The sequence below is a fragment of the Hemitrygon akajei genome, chromosome 20, assembly GCF_048418815.1.
Source record: "Hemitrygon akajei chromosome 20, sHemAka1.3, whole genome shotgun sequence".
In the NCBI taxonomy this organism is placed as follows: Eukaryota; Metazoa; Chordata; class Chondrichthyes; order Myliobatiformes; family Dasyatidae; genus Hemitrygon; species Hemitrygon akajei.
The window spans coordinates 13425261-13453028 of record NC_133143.1 but is presented as its reverse complement, the minus strand read 5'-3'; the positions used below and the strand labels follow the sequence as shown (position 1 = coordinate 13453028).

Below are 27768 nucleotides of genomic sequence, written 5' to 3'. Positions count from 1 at the left end.
ATGCTGTTTTTCCCATGTTGGCAAACTCAGCCTTTGCTGTTGCCAGGTTTCCTGGGTCCGGTCTCCAGATGTGGGCATGGGCTGGCATGCCATTTGTGGGAATGTAGTGTTCGACCCCATGTTTTGTGACTGTAATGGAGAACTTGGGTTCGGTGAGATCTGGAAATTTGTCCAGCAGTCGAGTCAACTCACATGTGATGGTGCATGTGCTTCAGTTGTTGTGGGGAGCTTACTGGGGGAGCAGGGTAACGACTCAAAGTCCTTGACATCCACAAGCCATCAGTTCTTAGGATCGACTAATAATCCTTGGGCGCACAGTAAATCTGCTCCAAGCAGAGGTCTAGCTACTTTAGCCAGGACGATCCCATGTGTATTGAAGTGAGCAATTCTATCATGTCTCTTGGGTCTGGATTCTGCTGCCATTGGCGGCATCCAGTGAGGTTTTGTTACTGTTTGCCTTCTCATCAATTGGCAATGCCAGCAGCACACTCACCTGAGCACCTGTGTCACACAAGTAGTGTCACCCTGAAAGGGTGTCCGTAATGTACAGTAGACAACCCTGGCAGCTGGAACCCACTGTGTTCACAGACCTCTGATGTTCTGATGCACTGGAACTGTCGAAACTGAAAGGCTATCAGCACTTCCTAGTGTTCCTACACTAGGTGAGCATGATAAAAACACAGGCCTGGTGTTGTCAGTTTCACAGCCACGGGCAACCTTATGTTCGGGGCCTTGCTGACTGGGCTTATTGAGGTTGAAAAGAGGAAGAATGATGCACCACCTCCCAGCTGAGTGTAGACTATCAGCCATCCTAGCAAGCTCTATAGTCATTCACGGGTGCATTATCAGGCATTTGCTGCATGAAGAGTTCTTTAAAAATAAAACAAGGATGATTTCCCAGGCGTAACAGCATACGGTCCATTTGCTCCAAAGGCCTTGCATCGCCAAGACTGGGGAAGGAGAGCAACTGTTTGGCACGCTCAGACTGAGATAGTCCAAAGTCTGTTAAAGGGGAGTTTTCAGCGATCGGTATTTATAATTTTCAGGCGGGTGTTCAAGCAGACTCCCCACACTCACAGCCGTGGAATTACTGAGTGATGCTACCACATAGTAAAATTTGGTGTCATCCAGGGAGATTTCTCATTGAGCAAACTGGACCTCAGCTTTTATGAGCCAAACGACAGTACTTTGCTCCCAAACTCCAGCTTCAAAGCAACTGCGCTGGCCGACATATTCAATAACTCCGGAATCGTCCTAGAGCATCAGAGTCACCAATGTAGGTTTTACGTAAACAAAATAAAGTGACACATTTTATGTTTAAGGAAACCCATGACACATTTTATTGAACTCCAAAACCTAAACATCGAAGCACGTTAAAACCCCTTACCTAACAACGTCATCATGTCAGACTACCCACTTAATGCAAAACCCTAACTCAAAGGTTCATTTATTATCAAAGTATACAGCTCTGAAATTCTTCCCCGGTAGTCATGAAACCAAGAAAAGAAAGACGGCATGATCATCAACCCTAAATCCTCCTCTCCCACACAAAACAACGAGAAAAATCAGGCAAAAAACAAATATAAAGAACTATAAGATTGGAAATAAAATCTATTGTCCAAGTCTATATCCAAAATGCAAAAAATCTGAGTAACCTTCTCCAGACACAGAAGCAGGCTCTCCCCTCTTTCTCCTCTCTCCAGTAGTAGAGCAATCAAAAGGCACTCATCATCTGCATTCATCTCAATGTTTCAATCTCCTTCATCCTTTAATCTGCACACGATTGGAGCTTTAATCAGCAAAAATAGAGTCAAACATTGGCTTGCACCCCATCTTGCAACCTGCTTGCCATGAGGTTCCCGCATGCTGCATCCCAGAATCCTCTCGGACATCACAGAGCACTGGAACACCCAAACAATCTCCAAACAGCAAATCAGTCTCCAACAGTTCCAGAAAGACACACAAGCCGAAAAACAAATGTGAAAGAAGTGAAATATGGTTCATGATCTATCCAGCAGATGTCAACCGAAGGAGCATTGTATGTAGGCGCCATCTTGACTGGAAGTTGGCCAAATGCAGTCAAATAGAACTAGGGGCACCTTGAGACAACTTGGTCTGCATGGACTAGTTGGGACAAAGGGCTTGTTTCCATGCTGTATACCTCGATAACTCAATGTTCAAGCCTGATCATTTATAGTCATACTCTCACTGTCAGGGTTAATGTATGAGGAGCATTTGATGGCCACTGGGCCTGCATTCTTTGGAATTTAGAAGAATAAGGGAGGATCTCATTGAAACCTGTCAAATATTCAAAGGCCTAAATAGGGTGGATGTGGAGAGGATGCTTTCTATGATGCGGGAGTCTAGGACCAGAGAGCATAGCCTCAGAATAAAACGTACTCTTAGAACGGATGAGGAAGAATTTCTTTAGCCAGGTTGTGGTGAATCTGTGCAATTCATATAACCGTATAAACAGCACGGAAACAGGCCATCTCGGCCCTTCTAGTCTGTGCAGAACGCTTACTCTCACTTAGTCCCACTGGCCCGCACTCAGCCCATAACCCTCCATTCCTTTACTATCCATATACCTATCCAATTTTACTTTAAATGACAATACCGAACCTGCCTCTACCACTTCTACTGGAAGCTCGTTCCACACAGCTACAACTCTGTGAGTAAAGAAATTCCCCCTCATGTTACCCTTAAACTTTTGCCCCCCAACTCTTAACTCATGTCCTCTTGTTTGAATCTCCCCTACTCTCAATGGAAAAAGCCTATCCACATCAACTCTATCTATCCCCCTCATAATTTTAAATACCTCTATCAAGTCCCCCCTCAACAATCTATGCTCCAAAGAATAAAGATCTAACTTGTTCAACCTTTCCCTGTAACTTAGGTGCTGAAACCCAGGTAACATTCTAGTAAATCTTCCTTGTACTCTCCCTATTTTGTTGACATCTTTCCGATAATTCAGTACCAGAACTGTACACAATACTCCAAATTCGGCCTTAACAATGCCTTGTACAATTTTAACATTACATCCCAACTCCTATACTCAATGCTCTGATTTATAAAGGCCAGCATACCAAAAGCTTTCTTCACCACCCTATTCACATGAGATTCCATCTTCAGGGAACTATGCACCATTATTCCTAGATCACTCTGTTCTACTGCATTCTTCAATGCCCTACCATTTACCATGTATGTCCTGTTTGGATTATTCCTACCAAAATGTAGCACCTCACACTGATCAGCATTAAACTCCATCTGCCATCGTTCAGCCCACTCTTCTAACTGGCCTAAATCTCTCTGCAAGCTTTGAAAACCTACTTCATTATCCACAACGCCACCTACCTTAGTATCATCTGCATACTTACTAATCCAATTTACCACCCCATCATCCAGATCATTAATGTAAATGACAAACAACATTGGACCCAGTACAGATCCCTGAGGCACACCACTAGTCACCGGCCTCCAACCTGACAAACAGTTATCCGCCACTACTCTCTGGCATCTCCCATCTAGCCACTGTTGAATCCATTTTACTACTTCAATATTAATACCTAACGATTGAACGTTCCTAACTAACCTTCCTTATGGAACCTTGTTAAAGGCCTTACTGAAGTCCATATAGACAACATCCACTGCTTTACCCTCATAAACTTTCTTCATAACCTCTTCAAAATATTCAATAAGATTTGTCAAACATGACCTTCCACGCACAAATCCATGCTGACTGTTCCTAATCAGACCCTGTCTATCGAGATAATTATATATACTATCTCTAAGAATACTTTCCATTAATTTACCCACCACTGACGTCAAACTGACAGGCCTATAATTGCTAGATTTACTCTTAGAACCCTTTTTAAACAATGGAACCATGAGCAATATGCCAATCCTCCGGCACCATCCTCGTTTCTAATGACATTTGAAATATTTCTGTCAGAGCCCCTGCTATTTCTACACTAACTCTTCCCTCAAGGTCCTAGGGAATATCCTGTCAGGATCCAGAGATTTATCCACTTTTATATTCCTTAAAAGGCACGGTACTTCCTCCTCTTTAATCGTCATAGTTTCCATAACTTCCCTACTTGTTTCCCTTACCTTACACAATTCAATATCCTTCTCCTTAGTGAATACCGAAGAAAAGAAATTGTTCAAAATCTCCCCCATCTCTTTTGGCTCCACACATAGCTGTCCACTCTGATTCTCTAAGGGACCAATTTTATCCCTCACTATCCTTTTGCTATTCATTACCATAGGCGGCTGTGGAAGCCACATTATTGGGTATATTTAAATTGGAGGTTGATAGGTTCTTGTTTAGTAAGGGTGTTGAAGGTAAGAAGTCAGAAAAATGGGGTTGAGAGGGATAATAAATCAGCCATGAAGGAATGGCAGGAATTCTTTTCCTGTCTGGGTTTTATGGTCATACAACATGGAAAAGGGCCCTTGGAGCACTATGTCTTTGTCAACAATCAAGCACCTATCTTCACTTACCTCAATACCCAAATGTTGTGATTACACTACATTCAAGTTAATGGCCAAATAACCCACCAACCTGCATGTTTTTGGAATATGCGAGGATACAAGAGCACCCAGAGGAAATGCATGCAGTCACAAGGAGAATGTGTGCTAGGTGGAGTTTTCACGATGTAATGATCAAACCCACTAATTGTTGTGTCTTTAATACTACTCACAAAAACTACTTGATATTAATTGAATTTTAACCACTTACAAGGTGTGTAGCGCGAGTGGTGTCTTGCATCTGAACACCAGAATAGTAACACCACACAATACTTTCAATATGTGCACAAAATTATTTTTAATACATTTTTCATTCATCTGTATTTTGTTTTCCCCAACCCCAAAATTCCATTATGCTGGAGCACTGGTTGGGAAACAGTGGATGAGCAGAGATGCAGAATAATCCAGTTACTTTGTAAATTATAGACTAGTAATCAGTCACACCAACCAGTATTAATTAGTGACTGGCTATCTAAGATGGCCTGGCATCAACTGCATCCAGAGCTGTTGCAGAGATATTTTAAATGGTTCTTTCTTTTCATCCAACCACTATGACTCAAGGACTTCTTCCAGTAAGATGGCGAAGTACTTGGTCGCAGCGGCCTTTTTGGGTCTAACACACAGTGCAGATGTGTGTCTTAAATGTTTTTCTTGTGATTGCAAGACCCTGCTGGACATTTTTAGTCCGGTTCGTTAGTTTATTCTCAAGATCAACAGCGGGGCAGCTGCATGGCCTTGATTATTATGCAGACCAGACCCTCATACCACGGCATTGCCTGTTGCACCAGACAGGAAGAAACATGCTGGAAATATCATCCAAGTTGGGCTGGGGGCTGACCAGTCTCATCGGTGCTGCTCTCCAGTGTTTACTCCTGGGAAGACAAGCTAGATTGCCTGTGGCTGAACTAATGCAAGACAAGCTGATTCGCCTTCAACTGCTGAACCAGTGCGAGATGAGGAACTGCCATATACTTGTTCTTGCAGAAACAGCATCCTATGCACCATCAATCTTCAGGCAATGCCACTACGTTACTTAAGCTAATATTTTGTGACTGTGCTGCCATAGCTACAGTGGCATGCAAAAAGTTTGGGCACCCTTAGTCAAAATTTCTGTTACTGTGAATAGCTAAGCGAGTAAAAGATGACCTGATTTCCAAAAGCCATGAAGTTAAAGATGACACATTTCTTTAATATTTTAAGCAAGATTACTTTTTTATTTCCAACTTCTACAGTTTCAAAATAACAAAAAAGGAAAAGGGCCTGAAGCAAAAGTTTGGGCACCCTGCATGGTCAGTACTTAGTAACACTCCCTTTGGCAAGTATCACAGCTTGTAAACGCTTTCTATAGCCAGCTAAGAGTCTTTCAGTTCTTGTCTGGGGGATTTTTTGCCCATTCTTCCTTGCAAAAGGCTTCTTGTTCTGTGAGATTCTTGGGCCGTCTTGCATGCACTGCTCTTTTGAGGTCTATCCACAGATTTTCAATGATATTTAGGTCGGGGGACTGTGAGGGCCATGGCAAAACCTTGAGCTTGCGCCTCTTGAGGTAGTCCATTGTCGATTTTGAGGTGTGTTTAGGATCAATATTCTGTTGTAGAAGCCATCCTCTTTTCACCTTCAGCTTGCTTTTTACTATTTTTGTTTTTAAAGACAGTGTGATGTTTGCTTCCAGAATTTGCTGGTATTTAATTGAATTTATTCTTCCCTCTACCAGGGAAATGTTCCCCATTCCACTGGCTGCCACACAAGCTTATGATCGATCCACCCGTGCTTAACAGTTGGAGTTCTTTTCTCCAGGTGTTCTTTTTCTCCAAACATACCTTTGCTCATTAAGGCCATAAAGTTCTATTTTAACTTCATCAGTCCACAGGACTTGTTTCCAAAATGCATCAGGCTTGTTTAAATGTTCATTTGCAAACTTCTGGTGCTGAATTTTGTGGTGAGGACGCTGGAAAGGTTTTCTTCTGATGACTCTTCCATGAAGGTCATATTTGTGCTGGCATCACTGCACAGTTGAACAGTGCACCACCACTCCAGAGTCTGCTAATTCTTCCTGAAGGTCTTTTGCAGTCAAATGGGTTTTTGATTTGTCTTTCTAGCAATCCTTGAGGAGTTCTCTCGGAAAGTTTTCTTGGTCTTCCAGACCTCAACTTGACCTCCACCGTTCCTGTTAACTACCATTTCTTAATGACATTGCGAACTGAGGAAACGGCTAGCTGAAAACGCTTTGCTATCTTCTTATAGCCTTCTGCTTTGTGGGCATCATTTATTTTAATTTTCAGAGTGCTAGGCAGCTGCTTAGAGGAGCCCATGGCTGCTGATTGTTGGGACAAGGTTTGAGGAGTCAGGGTATTTATAAAGCTTTGAAATTTGCATCACCTGGCCTTTCCTAATGATGACTGTGAACAAGCCATAGCCCTAACAAGCTAATTAAGGTCTGAGACCTTGGTAAAAGTTATCTGAGAGCTCAAATCGCTTGGGGTGCCCAAACTTTTGCATGGTGCTCCTTTCCTTTTTTTCCACTCTAAATTTGTATAAAACAAAAATAATACACTAATCTTGCTTAAAATGTTGAAAAGAATGTTTCATCTTTAACATTATGACTTTTGGAGTTCAGTTCATCTTCTACTCACTGAACTATTCACAGTAACAGAAATTTTAACCAGGGGTGCCCAAACTTTTGCATGCTGCTGTATAAGTTGTGTGTGTTTATGACTATATGTACTGTTTTGCACTTTAACCCTGGAGGAATACTTTCATTTTAACTGCACATGTGCAGCTTTATTTGTATGGTTGAATGATAATTAAACGAACTTATTTGATGACTTCCTCTTTCCACTTTGTCAAGCATGATTATGGCTTCAATTCCATTATTTACTGTACCAACATCACACTTTCAAGCTGTCAGTATCTCCTTAAATTATAGCCTATAAGGGAACAACTGGCTTTATTTGTTCCTGGATTAAACATATTACTTCTTGATTGCAGTGAGAACATCAGAAGACTTCTTTTGCAATACGTTTCAAACATGTCTACCTTTTCTGCTCCCTTTTGCAGTCTGTCCTTCATGACAATACAATATCACAGAGAAAACCAGTCTTCATGCTGCTCTCGTTTTTGTTGTCATGGTAACATCTTTATTTTGCATGTTCTTGATTAACCTGATGTTGCTTTTCTTCCATACATTAGCCATTTTATCTCCCAGTTCTGTTTCTTCTGCCCTTCTGGAAGATTAAGCTTTTCACTTTTGACTTCTTGATGTTTAATGACAGACAGGTTTGCAGACCATGTTCTTTGAATTTGAGCAATTATACTCATTTCCAAATCCTGCAGAATGTGGGGAAAAATAGACAGAGTATCTTCAAAGGAAAATGCGTACTGCGTATACATTTGAGGAATGCAGTAGAACAGAGTGATCTAGGAATAATGGTGCACAGTTCCCTGAAGGTGGAATCTCATGTGGAAAGGGTGGTGAAGAAAGCTTTTGGTATGCTGACTTTTATAAATCATAGCATTGAGTATAGGACTTGGGATGTAATGTTAAAATTGTACAAGGCATTGGTAAGGCCGAATATGGAGTATTGTGTACAGTTCTGGTCACCGAATTATAGGAAAGATGTCAACAAAATAGAGAGAGTACAGAGGAGATTTACTAGAATGTTACCTGGGTTTCAGCACCTAAGTTACAGAGAAAGGTTGAACAAGTTAGGTCTTTATTCTTTGGAGCATAGAAGGTTGAGGGGGGACTTGATAGAGGTATTAAAAATTATGAGGGGGATCGATAGAGTTGACGTGGATAGGCTTTTTCCATTGAGAGTAGGGGAGATTCAAACAAGAGGACATGAGTTGAGAATTAAAGGGCAAAAGTTTAGCAGTAACACCAGGGGGAACTTCTTTACTCAGAGAGTGGTAGCTGTGTGGAATGAGCTTCCAGCAGAAGTGGTAGAGGCAGGTTCGATTTTGTCATTTAAAAAAAAAATTGGATAGGTATATGGACAGGAAAGGAATGGAAGGTTATGGGTTGAGTGCAGGTAGGTGGGACTAGGTGAGAGTAAGCGTTCGGCGCGGACTAGAAGGGCCAAGATGGCCTGTTTCTATGCTGTAATGGTATATAAATGAATCATAACAAAATCATTTGGTTTAATGTTAGAAAAGTAATGAACATTAAAACTAGGAGTTGGCCATTGGCTATCCCCAAATTGCTTGAATCTGTCACTTCTGTATCAAATAAACTCAGGTGACTGAGGGTCCACAACCCTCCAGGATGGAGAATTCTGAAATAAGCACCATCTTCTAAATGAAGTAATATCCCTGATCTCAGTCCTAAATGGCCTATCCCTGACACTGAGACTTTAACACCTGGTTCTAGTCACTTCAGCAAGACCAAGCGGAAAGATCCCTGCATTTATAATAGAGCTCTTTATGAACTGTGAATTTCCATGAGATCACCTTTCGTTCTTCTAACTTTATTTTTGCTGCCTGTTATGCCACTGGCATTTAGGGCAGCAATGAAGATCCTCCATCTCTGGTGGTGATTAGGACTTCCCTCATCATGTCAGTAGCTTCCTCTTAAGATTCAGGAATACCATCGCACTCAGATATAGAAGGATTCTTCATTGCTGATTCTGTAATGATTTTGTTTTGCAGTCATGGTTGTTAGCCCTAAGTTGAACCTTTTAACTTGGAGGACAGGTGGACCACTCAGTCTGGCCTCTACCCTTTGGATATTTTGGAATGGTTGACCTTATCAAAAGACAAGTCATAAAGCCTTGACTCCAGCCAACATAGCTCTCCAGGTCATTGAGGCACACAAGCCTCAAAATCACAACAAGGTTGTTGTCCTCTCAAATTCATCTGAATGCTAGTGGATATTGTCGTCGTCTACTCACCTTCCTTGTGTGGCAAACCTATCATCCCAGGAAACATTGTGAATCTTACATGTATTCCGTCTTTGGCAGTTATACAGTGGTGCTTGAGATTTTGTGAACTCTATAGAATTTTTTCTATTTCTGCATAAATATGATCTAAAATGTGATCAGATGTTCATGGAAGTCCTAAATCAAGATAAAGAGAACCCAATTAATTAAATAACACAAAAACATTGGTTGTTTATTTATGAGAAAATGATTTAATATTACATTTATAGGTTGGAAAAAGTATGCAAACCTTTGCTTCCAGTAACTGGTGTGACCACCCCCACCCCCGATACAGCAATAACTTCAACCAAACATTTCCGATAACTGTTGATCAGTCAGTCCTGCATGTTGGCTTGGAGGAATTTTAGGCCATTCCTTCTTACAAAACTGCTTCAACTCTGGGATGTTGGTGTTCCTTGTATGAACTGCTTGCTTCAGGTCCTTGCACAACATTTCTATAGGATTAAGGTCAGGACTTTGTCTTGGCCATTCCAAAACACAAATTTTCTTAACCATTTTGTTGTTGATTTACTCGTCTTTCCGAATCATTGTTTTGTTACATTATCCAACTGCTTTAAACTTCAGGTGACCGTCTGCTACCATGACTTTCCTCTGTTGAACGTCTTGATTCAATTTTTCATTCATTTTTCCTTAACAATTGCAAGTTGTCCAAGTCTTGAGGCAGCAAAGCGGCCTTATGCTCCTTCCACCATGCTTCACTATTTGGATGAGGTTTGGTGTTGGTGTGCAGTGCCCTTTTTACTCTAAACATAGCAATGTGTATTTCTGCCAAGAAGTATGACTTCTATCTCATCTGTCCACAGGATATTGTCCCAGAAGCATTGTAAAATATCCAGATGGCCTTTTGCAAATTTGTGACATGCAATGTTTTTATTTTCAAAGAGCAGTGGTTTCCTCTGTGGTGTCCTCCCATGAACACCATTCTTGTTCAGTGTTTTTTTTATAGTGGACACATGAACTTTTAGCAAGTTCTAGAGATTTCTGCAGGTTTTTTCAATTACCCTTGGGTTCTTTTTCACCTCCTTCAGCATTGTATGTTGTGCTCTTGGTGTGACCTTTGCAGGATGCCCACTCCTAGGGAGAGTAGCAACAGTACTGAGTTTCTTCCATTTGTAAATAATTTCTCTTACTGTGTACTGATGAACATTCAGGTTTGTAGCCTTTTCCAGCTTCATATCTCTACAATTCTTCTTCTAAGGTCCTCTGAAAGTTGTTTTGATAGAGGCATGGTGCACATAAACAGATCTTTCTTAAGAGCAGGCTCTGTTAGTAACCTGATTTTGTGTGTCTTTTTTTAAAGGGCAGAGCACCTCTACAACCCACACTTCCAATTTCATCTCATTGATTGGAATACCCGAATCCAATAGCTTTTGCAGAGGTTCACATACTTTTCAAATACGTAATATTGGATCATTTTTCTGAATAAATAAATGAACAAGTATAATGTTTTTGTTATTTATTTGGGTTCTCTTTATCTAGTTTTAGGACATTTGAAGATATGATCACATTTTAAGTCATATTTATGCAGAAATAGAGAGAATTCTTCAGGGTTCACAAACTTTATAGCACCACTGTACCTCTTTTAATAGAAGAGATCAATTCGACACAATGCTTCACGTGATTTTGCTGGGGTCTCATATAATTGCAGGAAGATATTTTCACTGTGTTACTTGAATTTTCCAATAATGACTGGCATACCACTTGTCCTGATCACTTGTACACCTAGATTTTAGATCTCAGTGATCAGTGTACAAGAACATCTGGGTCCCTTTGAATATTTAGAAAATACAGTTTTTCTTATGTAACAGGACATGGTCCTGAAGTAGATGATCTCACATTTTATTCCATCTGCCATGTCCTGTTAACTCATCTGGCTTGTCCATGTCCCCTTGACCCTCTGTACATCCACCTGCCTACTTACAATTTTACTTAGTTTTGTGTCATCAGCAAACTTGGAAACATAGCATTAAAGCCATTAAAATACCTACAATTCTACGTACTCTAACCTTGTTGATCAGCCTCCAATGTTAGAACTTTAAAATAAAGCCTGAAAATCTAAATACATCACAACCAGTGATTCAAAAAGATAAGTTGCTGGAAGAACTCAGTGATTCAAGCAGCATCTGTAGGGAAAAAAAGGGATGATGATTTTTGGATAAGACCCTGCATCAGATTTGAGGGTATAGAATGAAGCTGGCAGTGTATAGAAGTGAGAGGGAGTTCTGGGACAGAGGCTGGTAAATGAACCAGATAAGATAGGGGCAGGGCAAGGAGAGAATGCTGAGACAGAGGGTGATAGATAGAAACACAAGAATAGAAAAAGAAAATGATTCAGATGGAGTCGAGTTGGTGGGGGGGGGGGGGGGGAGGGGGGGGGAAGAGGGGTATGGGTAGAACCAGAGATTGATAGGTGATAGACCCATCGAGTCCGTGCAAACAAGAGTACCTTTCTACACTAATCCCCAAACTAGAAAACCATTCATAAACGCTGTGCCTTGACAATTTGAGTGCTCATATAGGTACTTTTTACCTGTTTGTCTCTGCCTCCACCACCCACTCGGGCAGTGTGTCCCATATCCCAACTACTTGCAGCTGGAAAAAGTTCCTCTTCAGATTCCCTCTAAATCTTAAAATCCATACCTTGAATCTATGCACACAATATTCAGTTTCCCTCAGCTGTGAGGAAAATGGTTGCTGCAATTTACAGCATATTCCTCTTAATATCAATTTCTGTCAGGGTCCCCCTCTGCTGCCTGTGCTCAATGGAAACTGATGACAGCCTAGAGAAATAGGTTCAAATTCAATGAGTTTGAAATAAACATTAATATCAATAAAATTACTTGAAATTATTAGATTGCTATTTTGGCAAGTACATTTAATTCTCTAAAGTCAATTAGGACAAGGAATTTGATGTCCTTATCTATGCTGAGCTACACATCTCTTGTTTCAAGCCAGTGCTTTTTACTAACCATTTAATAAAAAATCCAGAATATTGCAGAATAATCATAACAAAGCTCTCAGCATTTTTACTGACCATAATTAACAGCAACTTCATGATATCTGCATGTGCAAATACAAAAATCTTAATAATGCAGTTAGCAGCTCACAGCTAGAAGTAGTCTGTGCTGTAATAATGGAGTTCAGTTAATTGTTCATACTTAATTGTTGACTATTTGCCTGAAAATCCTGTGCCAGACTGGAGGCCAATCATCTCTGGAAACAAGTAAAATTAAAGTCTGGGGAAACCAGGCAAGAATCTTCGACTGGTTGGTGTCAACTTAGAATAAAGAAAATTTGATGTGATTATTGGACACCAGTTATGCTAGCCCATGGACATAGCTGCAAACATTTCTTAGGGTAGTGTTCTTTGGCATTGTAATCATAAGCTGCTTCATCAATGATTGTACAATTACTTCCATTCTCAGCAACTTATTGTTATAGATTTCATGAGAATGCCTGGAAGCCTTCAAGTGACTGATACATTATGAAGCAGTATGTGCCAACTATACATACCAAGCCCAGACTGAAAAGTGGAAAGTATCGTTTATATCAATAGAAATCCAGGCAATGACCATTTCTAGCAATGAGGTCCTTAACACTTAACATGTTTTTCTTTCACAAAACCTTCAAAAGCAATATTCTAAGGCTCACTTCTGACCAAATGCTTAACAGGATTAGAGCTATAAATACTGCAGACACAGGATCAGATCAGATGCTGACTATTTTGTGATGTGTGACTATTTCCATAACATAAGTAAAGCGCAGGAGAGGAATAGAGAATGATAACTGGATGAGTACAATTCAATATCGTCTTGTCTAAAGCAGTTTACTTGACAGGTACCCATCCAGCTCCAAGTCAGATGGATTATGGTTATATGACACACAGTAACAACGTGCCAAGGCTGCTCCTACAGCATTAAGTATGCCTGCCACACCCCCACCACCCCAACCCACAGCACTGAGAAGGACAAGTGTAACAGATGCACGAGGCCACCCCAATGTTAACTTTTAAAATGTATTGTTCCTTCAGCTTTGAAGGTCAAAATCCTGGAGCTGCCCACTTAATCGTATTGTGGAAATACCTTGACCAGGCAAACCATACAATCTTGAGAGGCAATTCACTACTTTTTCAAGAGCAGTTCAGGTTCAGTAATAAATGCTAAGTCTTACTAATGGTGGCCACATTTCACAAATGATGAAAAACAACATATATACTATACAAGCTACAAACATACTCTGCACCATAGTACAAACTACAGATATAGTGTTAACTTTTCAGGACTTAGAGCTTTCGCAGCAACATACCATTTTGACAATCTGGATATTAGAATACAAAGTTTTGTGGGGGTTTTGTAGTCCTCAATTTCAGCTGCTGTTTTACTACTGCGTATCTTACCCAACAGCCAAGAATATTCCATATTTGTGGGCGACCTCTCTCCAGAAGTTGATGATTTTCATCTGTATGATTACTTTGTTAAGAAATATCCATCTTGTAGAGGTGGGAAAGTCGTTACAGACACATCTGGAAACTCAAGGTAGTGTAACTATAGTGTGATAGTGTTTTAAAGCATGTATGTACTTACAGTAAATTATTATTAGTGAAATTTTATTAGTGGCTTTGTAATAAGGACTGTGAAAATCAATATTGACAATGATTATTAAATGATCATTTTATCATTTTCTATAAAGCAGCCCACAATGGCTATTGAAAATCAAACCACACATTGAATAAGAACATTCTTTCTGTCCCAGCTAGGATTAACAAGGACACCAAATACTTGGACTGATGGTACCTCAGATGTAAAGTAATGACTCTAATATTATGTGGTTCAAACTATTTAAACCTGTTGATTCAAGCCAGTTCACACACTTGTAAACTGTAATGTAATCTGTTTTATTTTTATTTTGCCAGAGGATTTGGATTTGTCAGGTTTTCTGATGAAGCAGAACAGAAAAAGGCTTTAGAAGAATGTCAAAACAGCAAAGGTTTAGGAGGAAAACCCATCCGAATAAGTATAGCAGTGCCAAAAAGGTGAGTATCAATAACCAGCAAGAGAATAAAAGAACAAAACTACCATAACAGGTTTGAAGAGGAAACTAAGCAAATTCTGGTCAATAAGTGCACGTAGTTTATTAGCAATGCCATTGCATCACTGGTGATCAAGGTAATCTTGAGCTTCAAGCTTCACTTGGCTGAAAGATTGTTTGAAGCTATCTCCCAAACCAGTCAGAAACTTCATTTATGTCATCCTTGAAAAAGAGAAGCTAGAAGAATGTGAAAAACAGACATTGATAGTTGAATTACATTTACAGATTCCTGCTGCTAGCAGGTAATTTTATAAACCAGTCAACAACACACCCTTTAGTTGCAAGCATATTTGTAATAGTGTTAATGCAGGGTTGATATAACATCGCTCAATGAATGAATAACATCATGAGATACTGAATGACAAGATTGGATCTCTGAATATTTATTCATAGATTTCTACATAACAGTTCATCAGTTGATAGCACACTTGACTCTAGGTTCAATCCTGTAAAGCAACAATTCTGACGTATCTCATCATTGTGATGTTTATGTACACTATGGTACTGATTCAATCAATAACTGCCCTATATGGAGAATGCATAAGACAACTTGATAGAGAGGATGCTAATACCACTCAGCTTGGTGAATATAAAGATGAGTTGATTGAGCACTTTGATGGTTCTCTGAAGCTTGGATGGTTTTAGACCAAGTCTAAGATACAGGAGCATAGTTAGGCCATTTGGCACATGGAGACTGATCGGTCATTCAGTCATATCTGTTTTATTTTTCTCTCTCACACCCATTATCCTGCCTTCTCCCTGTAACTTATGACACCCTTACTAATCAAGAAGCTATTAACCTCTGCTTTAAATACACCCAGCGACTTGTCCTTCACAGCCACTCTCCACCCTGAGGCTAAAGAAATTACTCCTCTCTCTTCGAAAGGGATATCCTTTCGTTCTAAGGTTGTGCCTTCTGGTTTTAGACTCTCCAACTGCTGGAAAATATTTTCCACATCCACTCTATATGGGCCTTTCAATAGTCTGTAAATTTCAATGAACTTCCCTGTCATCCTTCTAAACTTCAGCAAATACAGAGCCATCAAACACTACTCATACAAGAACACTTTTGTCACCAGAATCATTCTTGCAAACCTCCTCTGGACCCTCTCTTTGCCTTCCTTACCTGCAAGTTTACCTTCAGGGAAGCCTGCATAAAGGTCCCTTTGCACCTCTGATTTTTAAATTCCTTCCCCATTTGGAAAATAGTTGATGCCTTTATTCCTTCTACAAAAGTGCATGACTGGACACTCCCTACAACTGCCATTTCTTTGCTCATTCTCTAAAACTCACCAAGTCCTTCTGCAAACTCACTTCTTCCTCAACACTACAGGAAGTCCCCGGGATACGTACGAGTTCCGTTCCTGAGTCCGTCTTTAAGTCAGATTTGTACGTAAGTCGGAACAAGTACATCCGGTATTATTTAGCGTCAGTCAAACGTTTGTCTTAGTATATAGTATATATTTTACCTTTCTATGCATATAGAATACTTAAGAAACATATGTATTCCAGTAACTAAACCACTGCGTTGCTTAGTAATAATTGTAGCTTTCATCGGGGCAGGGCTTTCACATACTCCATTATTCTCACTTTCTCCTTTAAAATTGTTCCGATCGTTGACCAACTGTAGCCTAACGCTTTTCCAGTGACCGATGGCATTTCACCTCTTTCCAAACGCTTTATTATTTCCACTTTATTTTCAATTGCGATCACTTCCCATCAATGGAACAGAAACACTGCGGGCGGCAGGTCCCGAGCTGTGCCGGCTCCCGAGGTCCGCTGGGGGCTGTGCTGGGTTTGGGTATTTGATCAGCCACAATATTCCGCGTGGGAATTTAAACTTGAGGTAGCAGTGGGTTTTGTTTTTTTTTTAAAACACCCGGCACGGATGGTACGGGAGTCACTGGATCGACATCAACCCAGCACAGGAGCGGTCTGTCACTGGATCGAACTCAGAAAACACTCAATACAGTGTCAATGGCAACAACTTAAAATGGCAGACGGCATCGCGATCTGACTTAAAATGGCGGATGGCATTCTCCTTCCTCGGTTTGCAAGTACAAGTTATCCGTAAGTCGGATGTTCGTAACTCGAGGATCTGTACTTGCCCCTCCATCTATCTTTGAATCATCTACAAATTTAGCCACAAAGCAATCGATTGCCATCTTAGATTATTAACATACAACATGAAAAGTAGTAGACACAATTCTAACTTCTGGGGAACACCACAAGTCACTGGCAGTGATTTAGCACCCTTATGTTCAGCACCTTGGCAAAGGCCTGATAAAAATCTTAGTAAACAACATCCACTGATTCTCCTTTATCGAGACTGTTTGTTACTTCCTCAAAGAATTTGAACAGATCTGTCATCCATGATTTCCCCTTAAGGAAACCATGCTGACTTTGGCCTATTTTCTCATTGGCTTCCAAGTACTCTAAAACCTCATCCTTTAAAAAGTCTTTTTTTTTTTAAAGAATACAGTGACATTTGTGATTTTTCCAGTCCTCTGGAACCATTCCAAAATCTAGTAATTCTTTAAAGACCATTACTAATGCCTCCACAGTCTCTTCAGTTACCCTTTCAGAACCCTGGGTGTAGTCCATCCAGTCCAGGTGACTTATCCACCCTCGTACCCTTCAACTTCCCAAGCACCTTCTCCTACACTGACTTCTGCACGCTGATTATCTCAATTTCTGGCATGTTACTGGTGGCTTCCACAGTGTACACTGATACAAAATCATTTTTCAGTTCACCTGCCATCTTTTTGTTCCCATTACTACTTCTGTAGTGTCATTTTCCAGTGGCCTGTGTACAATTCCTATCAGGATCTTGCCTCTCATTTATGTTTTATATATCTGAAAAGTCTTTAAGTATCCTCTTTTATATTATTGGCTAGCTCACTTTCATATTTCATAGAAACATAGAGAACCCACAGCACAATACAGGCCCTTCAGCCCACAATGCTGTGACAAACATGTCCTTACCTGAGAAATTACTTGGGGTTACCTATACCCCTCTATCATATCCACCTCCACCACTGGCAGCCCATTCCATGCACTCACCATTCTCTGCATAAAAAACTTACCCCTGATATCTCCTCTGTACCTATTTCCAAGCACCTTAAAACTGCCCTCTCAAGTTCAGCCCTGGGAACAAGCTTTTGACAATCCACACGATCAATGCCTCTCATCATCTTAGACACCTCTCATCCTCCATCGCTCCAGGGAAAAGAGGCCCAGTTCACTCAACCTGTTCTCATAAGGCATGCTCCCCAATCCAGGCAACATCCTTGTAAATCTCCTCTGGACCCTTTCTATGGCTTCCACATCCTTCCTGTAGTGAGGCGACCAGAACTGAGCACAGTACTCCAAGTGGGGTCTGACCAGGGTCCTATATAGCTGCAACATCACCTCTCGGCTCCTAAATTCAATTCCATGATTGATGAAGGCCAATACACTGTATGCCTTCTTAACCACAGAGTCAAACTGCACAGCAGCCTTGAGTGGCCTATGGACTTGGACCCCAAGATCCATCTGATCCTCCACACTGCCAAGAGTCTTAACATTAATACTATATTCTGTCATCATATTTGACCTACCAAAATGAACCACCTCACACTTATCTGGGTTGAACTCCATCTGCCACTTCTCAACCCTGTTTTGCATCCTATCAATGTCATGCTGTAACCTCTGACAGCCCTCCACACTATCCACAACACCTCCAACCTTTGTGTCATCAGCAAATTTACTAACCGATCCCTCCATTTCTTCATCCAGGTCATTTATAAAAATCACAAAGAGTAGGGGTCCCAGAACAGATCCCTGAGGCACACCACTGATCACCAGCCTCCATGCAGAATATGACCTGTCTACAACCACTCTTTGCCTTCTGTGGGCAAGCCAGTTCTGGATCCACAAAGCAATTTCCCCTTGGATCCCATGCCTCCTTACTTTCTCAATAAGCCTTGCATGGGGTACCTTATCAAATGCCTTTCTGAAATCCATACACACTGTATCTATTGCTCTATCATCATCAATGTGTTTAGTCACATCCTCAAAAAATTCAATCCGGCTCGTAAGGAACGACCTACCATGCTGACTATTCCTAATCATGCCTCTCCAAATGTACATAAACCCTACCTCTCAGGATCTTCTCCATCAACCTAGCAACCACTGAGGTAAGACTCACTGGTCTATAATTTCCCTGGGCTAACTCTGCTCCCTTTCTTGAATAATGGAACAACATCCGCAACCCCCCCCCCCCCCCCCATTCCTCCAGAACCTCTCCTGTCCCCATTGATGATGCAAAGATCATTGCCAGAGGCTCAGCAATCTCCTCCCTCGCCTCCCACAATAGCCTGGGTCACATCTTATCCAATCCCGGTGATTTAGCCAACTTGATGCTTTCCAAAAGCTCCTGCACATCCTTTCTTAATATCTATATGCTCAATCTTTTCAGTCTGCTGTTAAGTCATCTTTTCTCCCTTTATTGCTTTATTAGTTGCCTTCTGTTGGCTGTTAAAAGCTTTCCAATGCTCTAGTATCTCAGTAATTTTTGCAATATTGATCTTTTTTGCCTTTTTACTGCTTTTGATTTCCCTTGTCAGTCATGGTTGCTTCATTGTCTTTGGGATGAAATGATCCTGTGTCTTCCAAATTACTCCCTGAAATTCCTGACTTTGCTGTTTTATCATTCCTGCTAAGGTCCCCTTCCAGTTAACTTTGACTAGCTCATCTCTCACACCTCTGTAATTACCTTTACTCAACTGTAATACTGATACATCTGATTTTAGCTCTTTCTCTTAAATTGCAAGGTGAATTCTATGTTACGATCACTGCCTCCTAAGTGTTCCTTATCTTAAGCTTCCTAATCAAATCTGGTTCATTGCACAACACCAAATCCAGAATTACATTTTTCTTAGTGGGCTCTACCACAAGCTGCTCTTGGGATCCAGAACCAACCTGATTTTCTCAGTCTCCCTGCATATTAAAATTCACTCATTACCAGTGTAACATTGCCTTTTTTTTTAAAAAAACATATCTTTTCTGTCTCCTTTTGTAACTTGTACCTCACATCTTTGCTGCTATTGAGAGGCCTGTATACAACTCCTATCAGGGTCTTTTTACCCTTAACAGTCGACATACAAGATTCTATATATCCTCAGCCTGTGTCATTTCTTGTTAAAGATTTGATCTTAGTTATTTTCTAAACCAGGGTCACACCATAGACATAATAGTTGCATCAAGGGATGTAGAATGAAGTTGAGTAAATGAAAATGATAGGTCAAGTATTATTTGAAAATCCAGACAGACAAAAGTGATTGTTTTTAAATATCCTTCAATGATATTGGTAAAGCAACATGGATTCATTTGTCAACTAAAGTTAAACCAAGTTCTAGTTTATGTTTATTGCATGAATACATACTACAGAATAATACCTAGTTGCATCAAAAATGTAATATTCAACCCTAATCACACTGCAGAGGCAGTTTGCATGCATACAGTGTTGCTAATAGCCTTCACACTGTGCCAGACTTGATGTCCGTGGCTGTGCTGGGTGCATCAATGTATATTTAGAGGTTGCCAGGTCACTATTGTTGCTATCATTCATGTTTATTTTAATTTATAAATTGGAAAATATAATTGAATTAGTCACACCATCATCACCCTTAATCTGCACTTACAAATCAAGCTGCAATAACTTGCAAATAGTCTTTATTCTGTTGAATCCTTTCCCATATTTCTTTATAGTTTAGAAGTCTACTTGATCCTTCAAGACTGTACTAGTTCTTATAGAAATCCGTTCAGTCCCAATCCATCAGCTTATTTCCATTGCAACCAAATCTCTGTCATGACCACAGTTCTTACCACCAAACAATACTAAGTGTAAAGTAGAGCAACTTGCCAACTCACGTAATTTTATGATGCAAGAGGAGACTAGAGCATCCAGGGGAAACCCACAGATAATGTGCAAATCCATGTCAACAGCACTGGTAGTTAGGATGAAACTCAACAGTAGCTGTGTAGTGATAGTTCTATTTGATCTGTGGTGGATTGCAAATCTTGTAAATTGGCTTTAATGCAAATGAGCTTAGTTGTGTCTGATGACCTTTATATTGGATGAAAACTACTGTGAAAGCTTATTATATTTGCTGTAGCAGTATAACACTCATGCATTTGATATCATTAATTGTACTCATGACAGGAAATAAAAACATAAGAACAATTAATTTTGCCTCTCTACTGATTAATTTTGGGATCTTATACATGCAACACTTTAAAGAAGCCTGACTATTTTAACATGTTTCACCTGCTTCCCAATTTAGATTAATAGTCTTCTTTACAAGTAATTCATAGCTGCAGCTGTTAATTGTTAATTAATTGTTCAATATCCATTAAAAGGGATTACAGCAGGTCAGTTTTTTTAAAAGCTATTTAATGAGCTTCCCAGGCCTTGTTTCATCCTAGACTGAAGAATAAGGATGGCTGCTTATAGTAATGAAGGAGAGATTGCTGGTAGTCCTCAAAATATGTGGTGGTACTGGCTCAGGTATGCTATAAATACAATAGTGCTAGGTAGTTTCAATGCATTTATACCTGGTTTCTGATGGCCAGAATGTGTTGTTTCTTTGGTGATTACTGCTTTAGTTTTGTCTTACATGATTAGGAGTCTAGTAATTTGTTTAAGCCTAAAAGTTGAGATTGCTTACTTTTAAACTTGGGTGCTTTAATTTGAAAGCAATTGTCTCATCTTTCACTTACTACATTATAGTCAAGGAATATGAATGTTTCATTTGAAAACTTTATAATTTCAGTGCAAAAACAAAATCTGAATATCAGCCAACTGCAAGCTACAACTACACACAGTACTATCAACAGTACCAGCAGTATTACTCTCAGTGGGGTTATGATCCCTATGCCAGCTATGGCTATGGGTACCCACAGTATGGTGCCACTGAGACATCAGGAATAACTTCTTCACTCATGACAGAAATGTCACAACTGTCTGAGGTAAAGCATTCTAAATTCTTGAGCCTTCAATGTTAAAATATTGTTTGCTGTCACTTTTATGGGAAAATGTTTTTTTAAATTCTAGTTTCAGCAAAATACTACACTGAGTGAAGAAAATGAAGAGGAATGTGTAGAAGGTGAGAACAATTTTTTGGATCTAAAATTGAATTCATTAATTATACAACCTGTTCTTACAACATTTTTGAAATTGTAATGATTTGGAAAAACTAAAATGTTGGGAATAAAGAATTTTTTTCATTAGCCAGTCTGGAATAAATGATAGAGATACAAAAGATTACATTTGCATTACTCTGCTATTGTTCCAAGTAAGACCATTAAGACAAAGGGGTAGAATTAGGCCACCTGGCCCATCATGTCTGCTCTGCCATTCAATCATGGGTGATCCTTTCATTTTCCTCCTCCTTAACCCCAGTTCCCAGCCTTCTCCCCAAAACCTTTGATGCCATGTCCAATCAAGAACCTAGCAATCTCTGCCTTCAATACCCCCAACAACCTGGCCTCCACTGCTGCATGTAGCAAAAAACCCCCACAAATTCACCACCCTTTGGCTAAAGAAATTTCTTTCTGTGAAAGGGTGCCCCTCCTAGCCTGAGGCTATGCCCTCTTGTCCTAGACTCAACATTCAAAAGGCTTCAATGAGATCCCCCCCCCCCATTCCTTCTGAATTGCAACAAGTACAGACCCATAACCATCACATGTTCCTTGTGTAACCCTTTTACATATATTTCTGGAGTCATCCTTGTGAGCCTCCTCTGGACCCTCTCCAATGCCAGCACATCTTTTCTAAGATGTGGGGCCCAAAACTGTTCACAATACTCAAGATGAGGCCTCACCAGTGTGTTACAAAGCTTCAGCATTACATCCTTGCTTTTATATTCATTTCCTCTTGAAATGCAAATTGACTTTAAGGGCATTCTGCACAAGGACCCGAAGTCCCTTTGCATTTCTTGCCCGTTCTCCTAATCAAAGTCCTTCTGTATCCTACCTGTTTCCTCAACACTATCTGCCCCTCCACCAATCTTCATATCATCTGCAAACTTGGTAACAATCTATTCCATCATCTAAATCATTTATATACAGCATAAAAAGAAGTGGTCCCAGCAATGACCCCTGTGGAACACCACTAGTCAACCAATCAGAAAATGATCCTTTTATTCCCACTTGCTGCCTCCTGCCAACCAGCCAATACTTTAACCATGTTAGTAATAACATGTGCCTTGCGAAGTTTCCAGGGCACAGGTTGTATGGGCGACCAGCAGTTGCCCATGCTACAAGTCTCCCCTCTCCACACCACCAGTGTTGTCCAAGGGAAGGGCAAGGGCTGATACAGCTTGGCATCGGTGTCGTCGCAGAGCAATGTGTGGTTAAGTGCCTTGCTCAAGGACACAATATGCTGCCTTAGCTGAGGCTCGAACTAGTGACCTCAGATCACTAGACCAATGCCTTAACCACTTGGCCACAAGCCAACACTCCATGTTAGTAACTTCCCTGTAATACCATGGCTCTTAACTTGGTAAGCAGCCTCATGTGTGGCACCTTTTCAAAGGCCTTCTGAAAGTCCAAAAATGCAGCATCCAGTGCATCTCATTTATCTATCCTAGCTGTACACTCAAAGAATTCCAACAGGTTCATCAGGCAGGATTTTTCCTGAAAGAAGCCATGCTGACTTTGTACCATCTTGTCCTTGCACTCCATCTCATCCTTAACAATTGACTAACATCTTCCCAACCACTGAGGTCAGGCTAAATGGTCTATAATTTCCTTTCTGCTGCCTTCCTCCTTTCTTAGAGTGGAGTGACATTTGCAATTTTCCTGTCCTCTGGCACTGTCAGTACAATGATTTTTGAAAGATCATTTCTACTGCCACGACAATCTCTAATGCTACCTCTTTCAGAACCCTGGGGCTTGGTTCCACTGGTCTGGGTGACTTCTGTACCTTTAGGTCTTTTAGCTTTTTGAGTATCTTCTCCCTTGTAATAGTAACTGCACCCACTTCTCTTCACACACTACAACATCAAGCATACTACTAGTGTCTTCCACAGTGAAGAATGATGCAAAATACTCATTTAGTTCACCAGCCATCTTGTCCCCAATTATTATCTCTCTGCCCTCATTTTCTAGTGGTCCTACATCCACACGTGTTGGCGCATGGTTAAGGCATTGGTCTAGTGACCTGAAGGTGGCTAACTTGAGCCTCGGCTAAGGCAGTGTGTTGTGTCTTTGAGCAAGGCACTTAACCACACATTGTGATGTGTGTGCGGTTGGGAGACTGTAGGTCTGACACGGTGGTCAGCAGCACAGGGGCGCCGCAGGGAACCGTACTCTCTCCGGTCCTGTTCACCCTGTACACATCAGACTTCCAATATAACTCGGAGTCCTGCCATGTGCAGAAGTTCGCTGATGACACGGCCATAGTGGGGTGTGTCAGGAATGGACAGGAGGAGGAGTATAGGAAACTGATACAGGACTTTGTGATATGGTGCAACTCAAACTACCTGCGTCTCAATATCACCAAGACCAAGGAGATGGTGGTGGACTTTAGGAGATCTAGGCCTCATGGAGCCAGTGATCATTAATGGAGAATGTGTGGAGCAGGTTAAGACCTACAAGTATCTGGGAGTACAGTTAGACGAGAAGCTAGACTGGACTGCCAACACAGATGCCTTGTGCAGGAAGGCACAGAGTCGACTGTACTTCCTTAGAAGGTTGGCGTCATTCAATGTCTGTAGTGAGATGCTGAAGATGTTCTATAGGTCAGTTGTGGAGAGCGCCCTCTTCTTTGTGGTGGCGTGTTGGGGAGGAAGCATTAAGAAGAGGGACGCCTCACGTCTTAATAAGCTGGTAAGGAAGGCGGGCTCTGTCGTGGGCAAAGTACTGGAGAGTTTAACATCGGTAGCTGAGCGAAGGACGCTGAGTAGGCTACGGTCAATTATGGAAAACTCTGAACATCCTCTACATAGCACCATCCAGAGACAGAGAAGCAGTTTCAGCGACAGGTTACTATCGATGCAATGCTCCTCAGACAGGATGAAGAGGTCAATACTCCCCAATGCCATTAGGCTTTACAATTCTACCGCCAGGACTTAAGAACTTTTTAAAAGCTATTATTAATGCTTTTTGAGATAGTGATTTAGATGTATATATTTTTTACTGAGTTAAGTATTGTATGTAATTAGTTTTGCTACAACAAGTGTATGGGACATTGGGGAAAAAAAGTTGAATTTCCCCATGGGGATGAATAAAGTATCTATCTATCTATCTATCTATGACACTAGTGCCAAGTTGTATCGGCCCTTGTCCTTCCCTTGGACAACATTGGTGTAGAGAGGGGAAACTTGCAGCATGGGCAACTGCTGGTCTCCCATACAAACCCTGCCCAGGCCTGCACCCTGGAAACTTTCCAAGGTTCAAATCCATGGTCTCTCGAGACTAACGGATGCTTATATGCATCTCCACTCATTTCTTTTATTCTTAACATACTTGAAAAAAAACTTCTACTATCCACTTTGATATTATTTGTCAGCTTGCTTTCGTATTTTCCCTTCTAATGATTTTTGATGGCTCTGTATGTTTTTAAAAACTTCCAAGTCCTCTATCTTCCCACTAATTTTTGCATTGTTGTATGCCCTTTTGCTTTTACAATAGCTTTGACTTGTCAGCTGTGGTTGTACTTTTTTTATATACCATTTGAGTGTTTATTCATTTTTTGGAATACATATGTCCTGCACCTTCCTCATTTTTCTCAGAAACGCACTCCATTGCTGCTCTGCTGACATCCCTGCCAACAAGCAGCTCCTTCCAATTTTACTTTGGCCAACTTCTCTCTCATACCACTGTAATTTCCCTTACTCCACTGAAATGCTGTTATATCTCCCTATCAAATTTCAAGTTGAATTCAATCATTGTGATCACTGCTTCCTAAGGTCTTATTTTAAAATAAATAAATAAAATAAAATGCCATTAAGCTCCCTAATTGCCTCTGGTTCATTACATGCCTGTATATAACTGCCATCAGGGTCCTTTTACCCTTGCAGTTTCTTAACTTGACCTGCAAGGATTTAACAACATCTGCTCTTCTCACATCTTTCTACTGATTCAATGCCATTCTTTACCATTAGAGCCATACCAGCCCCTCTGCCTATCTTCATATCCCTCTGGTATAATGTGTAACCCTGGACATCAAGCTCCCAGATAAGTAGTTCAGTATATTTTAAATATCCTTGCAGATTAATAAGTAAATATAGATGAGATTTGTAATGGTTTTAAATATTTCTTGCTAATAAATGGCACTCTTTTCCCAGAACTTGACTGTTGCATTTGATATTCCACTAACTTTTTATGTTGGGAACTTTAAAGTACAGCTAATGGGGGGGGGGGGGGGGGGGTGGAAATTCTGGACTGGTACAATTACTTGAAGGCTACTTTTAACTGAAAGTACTCAACTAACTGGTTTATGAGGAAAGTGGATAATAACTCTTGAGAATGGAATCAATCTTGCAGTAACATGCAAGTATTTTCATCAGAACCTGATTTAATAGCAAGTTGTGATGATTGCCAGTTTGTGTACTACTATCTATAATTTGAGGTTCTAAAGCAAAAATATTGGATAATCAGCTTCTATAACTTGGTTTTTAATTTTTTTTAAAAAAAGGGTGCTACTTGACCCATGGGTTCACAGGTGAGTAATCACATTAACCAGAGCATCAAGAACTCGCTGAGAGAGTGTGTAAACACCACCCAGTGCTGGACATTAGATCAAACCCAGATGTCTGGAGCTGTGTGAGAGTAGCACTATCAAGCTGTTTTCATTAATATCCCTGGATTTGATGCACGCAGAAGAGATCTTGTTTTCTGAATTTATTGGTATTTGTCTTAATTGTATAAGGAAGTGTGATTTTTTTTAAAATGGTGAATAACTAGATATTCTTTTTAAAGATCCAGATCCAAAGTTGGATATTGATGAAGTTAACAAGCAATTCATGGAACAAAGTGAAGAACTGTATGAATCATTAATGAATTGTCACTGGCAGCCCCTGGATTCCATCACATCAGAGATTCCCAGTGTAGTATGATTTAAGAAATGTTCTTTTGTAACATAATTCTTGCATATCTATATTTAAAATGGCAGTATACTAGTTTAGAATTAGTTGAGTTATGACCTCTCTCAATAGCATTAGATGTGCTGTATATTTCAGAAGACTTTTTTGTATTGCAAAATTCAGCCTTATCTGTGAATTGGTTTCATTTCATATAGTGCTCTTCATCTTGGACCAGCTTGCTGAATAAAGTCATTTTCTGTCTAATGTAAGAATCTGCAGATGCTGGAAATCTTGAATAATAACACAATTCTGGAGTAACTCAGCAAGTCGGATAGCATTTACAGAAGGGAAATGCAGATGTTTTGGGCTGCAATTACATCAGATGATCCTGATGAGGGGTCTCAGCATGAAAAGCCAACTGTTTATTCCCCTCCCATAGAACTGCCTTACCTTGGGCAATCAGAGTAGCTAGTGGCTAAACAATGGATTGAGCAAAGCTGAGTTGTGAAATATAACTAATCTTTGCTCTGAATTTATGCTGTATAAGCTAAAAGACTTCTTCCAAGCTTCCTCAAGCCTATTTGCTTCCTCCCACATGTTTATTGCAACATTGTTTTTATTTTCCCTCCCCTACTGTACTTGGAATGTTTTTCCATGTAACTTGCATCTTCCCATGCCTTGCTAAGTTAAATAATGTTCTTCTGTTGATTAAGCTCTTGAGGATAAGTTAGCAGCCTATATCTAAAGATTCCAGTGCGTGGAACACAAGTACTTGCAACCAGTGACATGAGGTTTATAATGCTAATGATTTTTGACTAAACTTAAAATCACCTTGCTGCTGTAAGCCCTTCAACTGCTATTTGTCCATTAAGTCTTGTATTCTCATTGTATTTTTTTAACAGTGAATTTGAGATGCCATGTAACTTGTATAAATTATGGAAGGAGACTCTCTACTGTGAGTGAACTAGCTAGAACAACTTTCAACTACTTATCTGGTTACCTTTCAAGTGCCACAGTTACTTTGCCTTCAGAATTACAGGGAGTGGATTCCATATCCTAAAAACTCCTTTTGGGGGTGGGGGGGAACATCTTTGGTTTACTTTTAGTCAATGGTCTCAATCATTAAACTTCAGGATTCAAGTTTA

At 40.4% G+C, this 27768-nt stretch overlaps 1 protein-coding gene across 1 annotated transcript in view; it reads left to right on the top strand.

The window, feature by feature from the left end:
* Positions 1-27768, top strand: part of trnau1apb (tRNA selenocysteine 1 associated protein 1b) — a 43313-nt gene extending 15545 nt beyond the window's left edge. The window contains exons 5-9 of the mRNA XM_073023875.1: positions 13868-13999; positions 14377-14496; positions 21368-21563; positions 21649-21700; positions 26520-27768. Coding sequence (XP_072879976.1) covers positions 13868-13999; positions 14377-14496; positions 21368-21563; positions 21649-21700; positions 26520-26656 — 637 coding nt within the window. The 3' untranslated portion in view covers positions 26657-27768. The remainder of the gene's footprint in view (positions 1-13867; positions 14000-14376; positions 14497-21367; positions 21564-21648; positions 21701-26519) is intronic.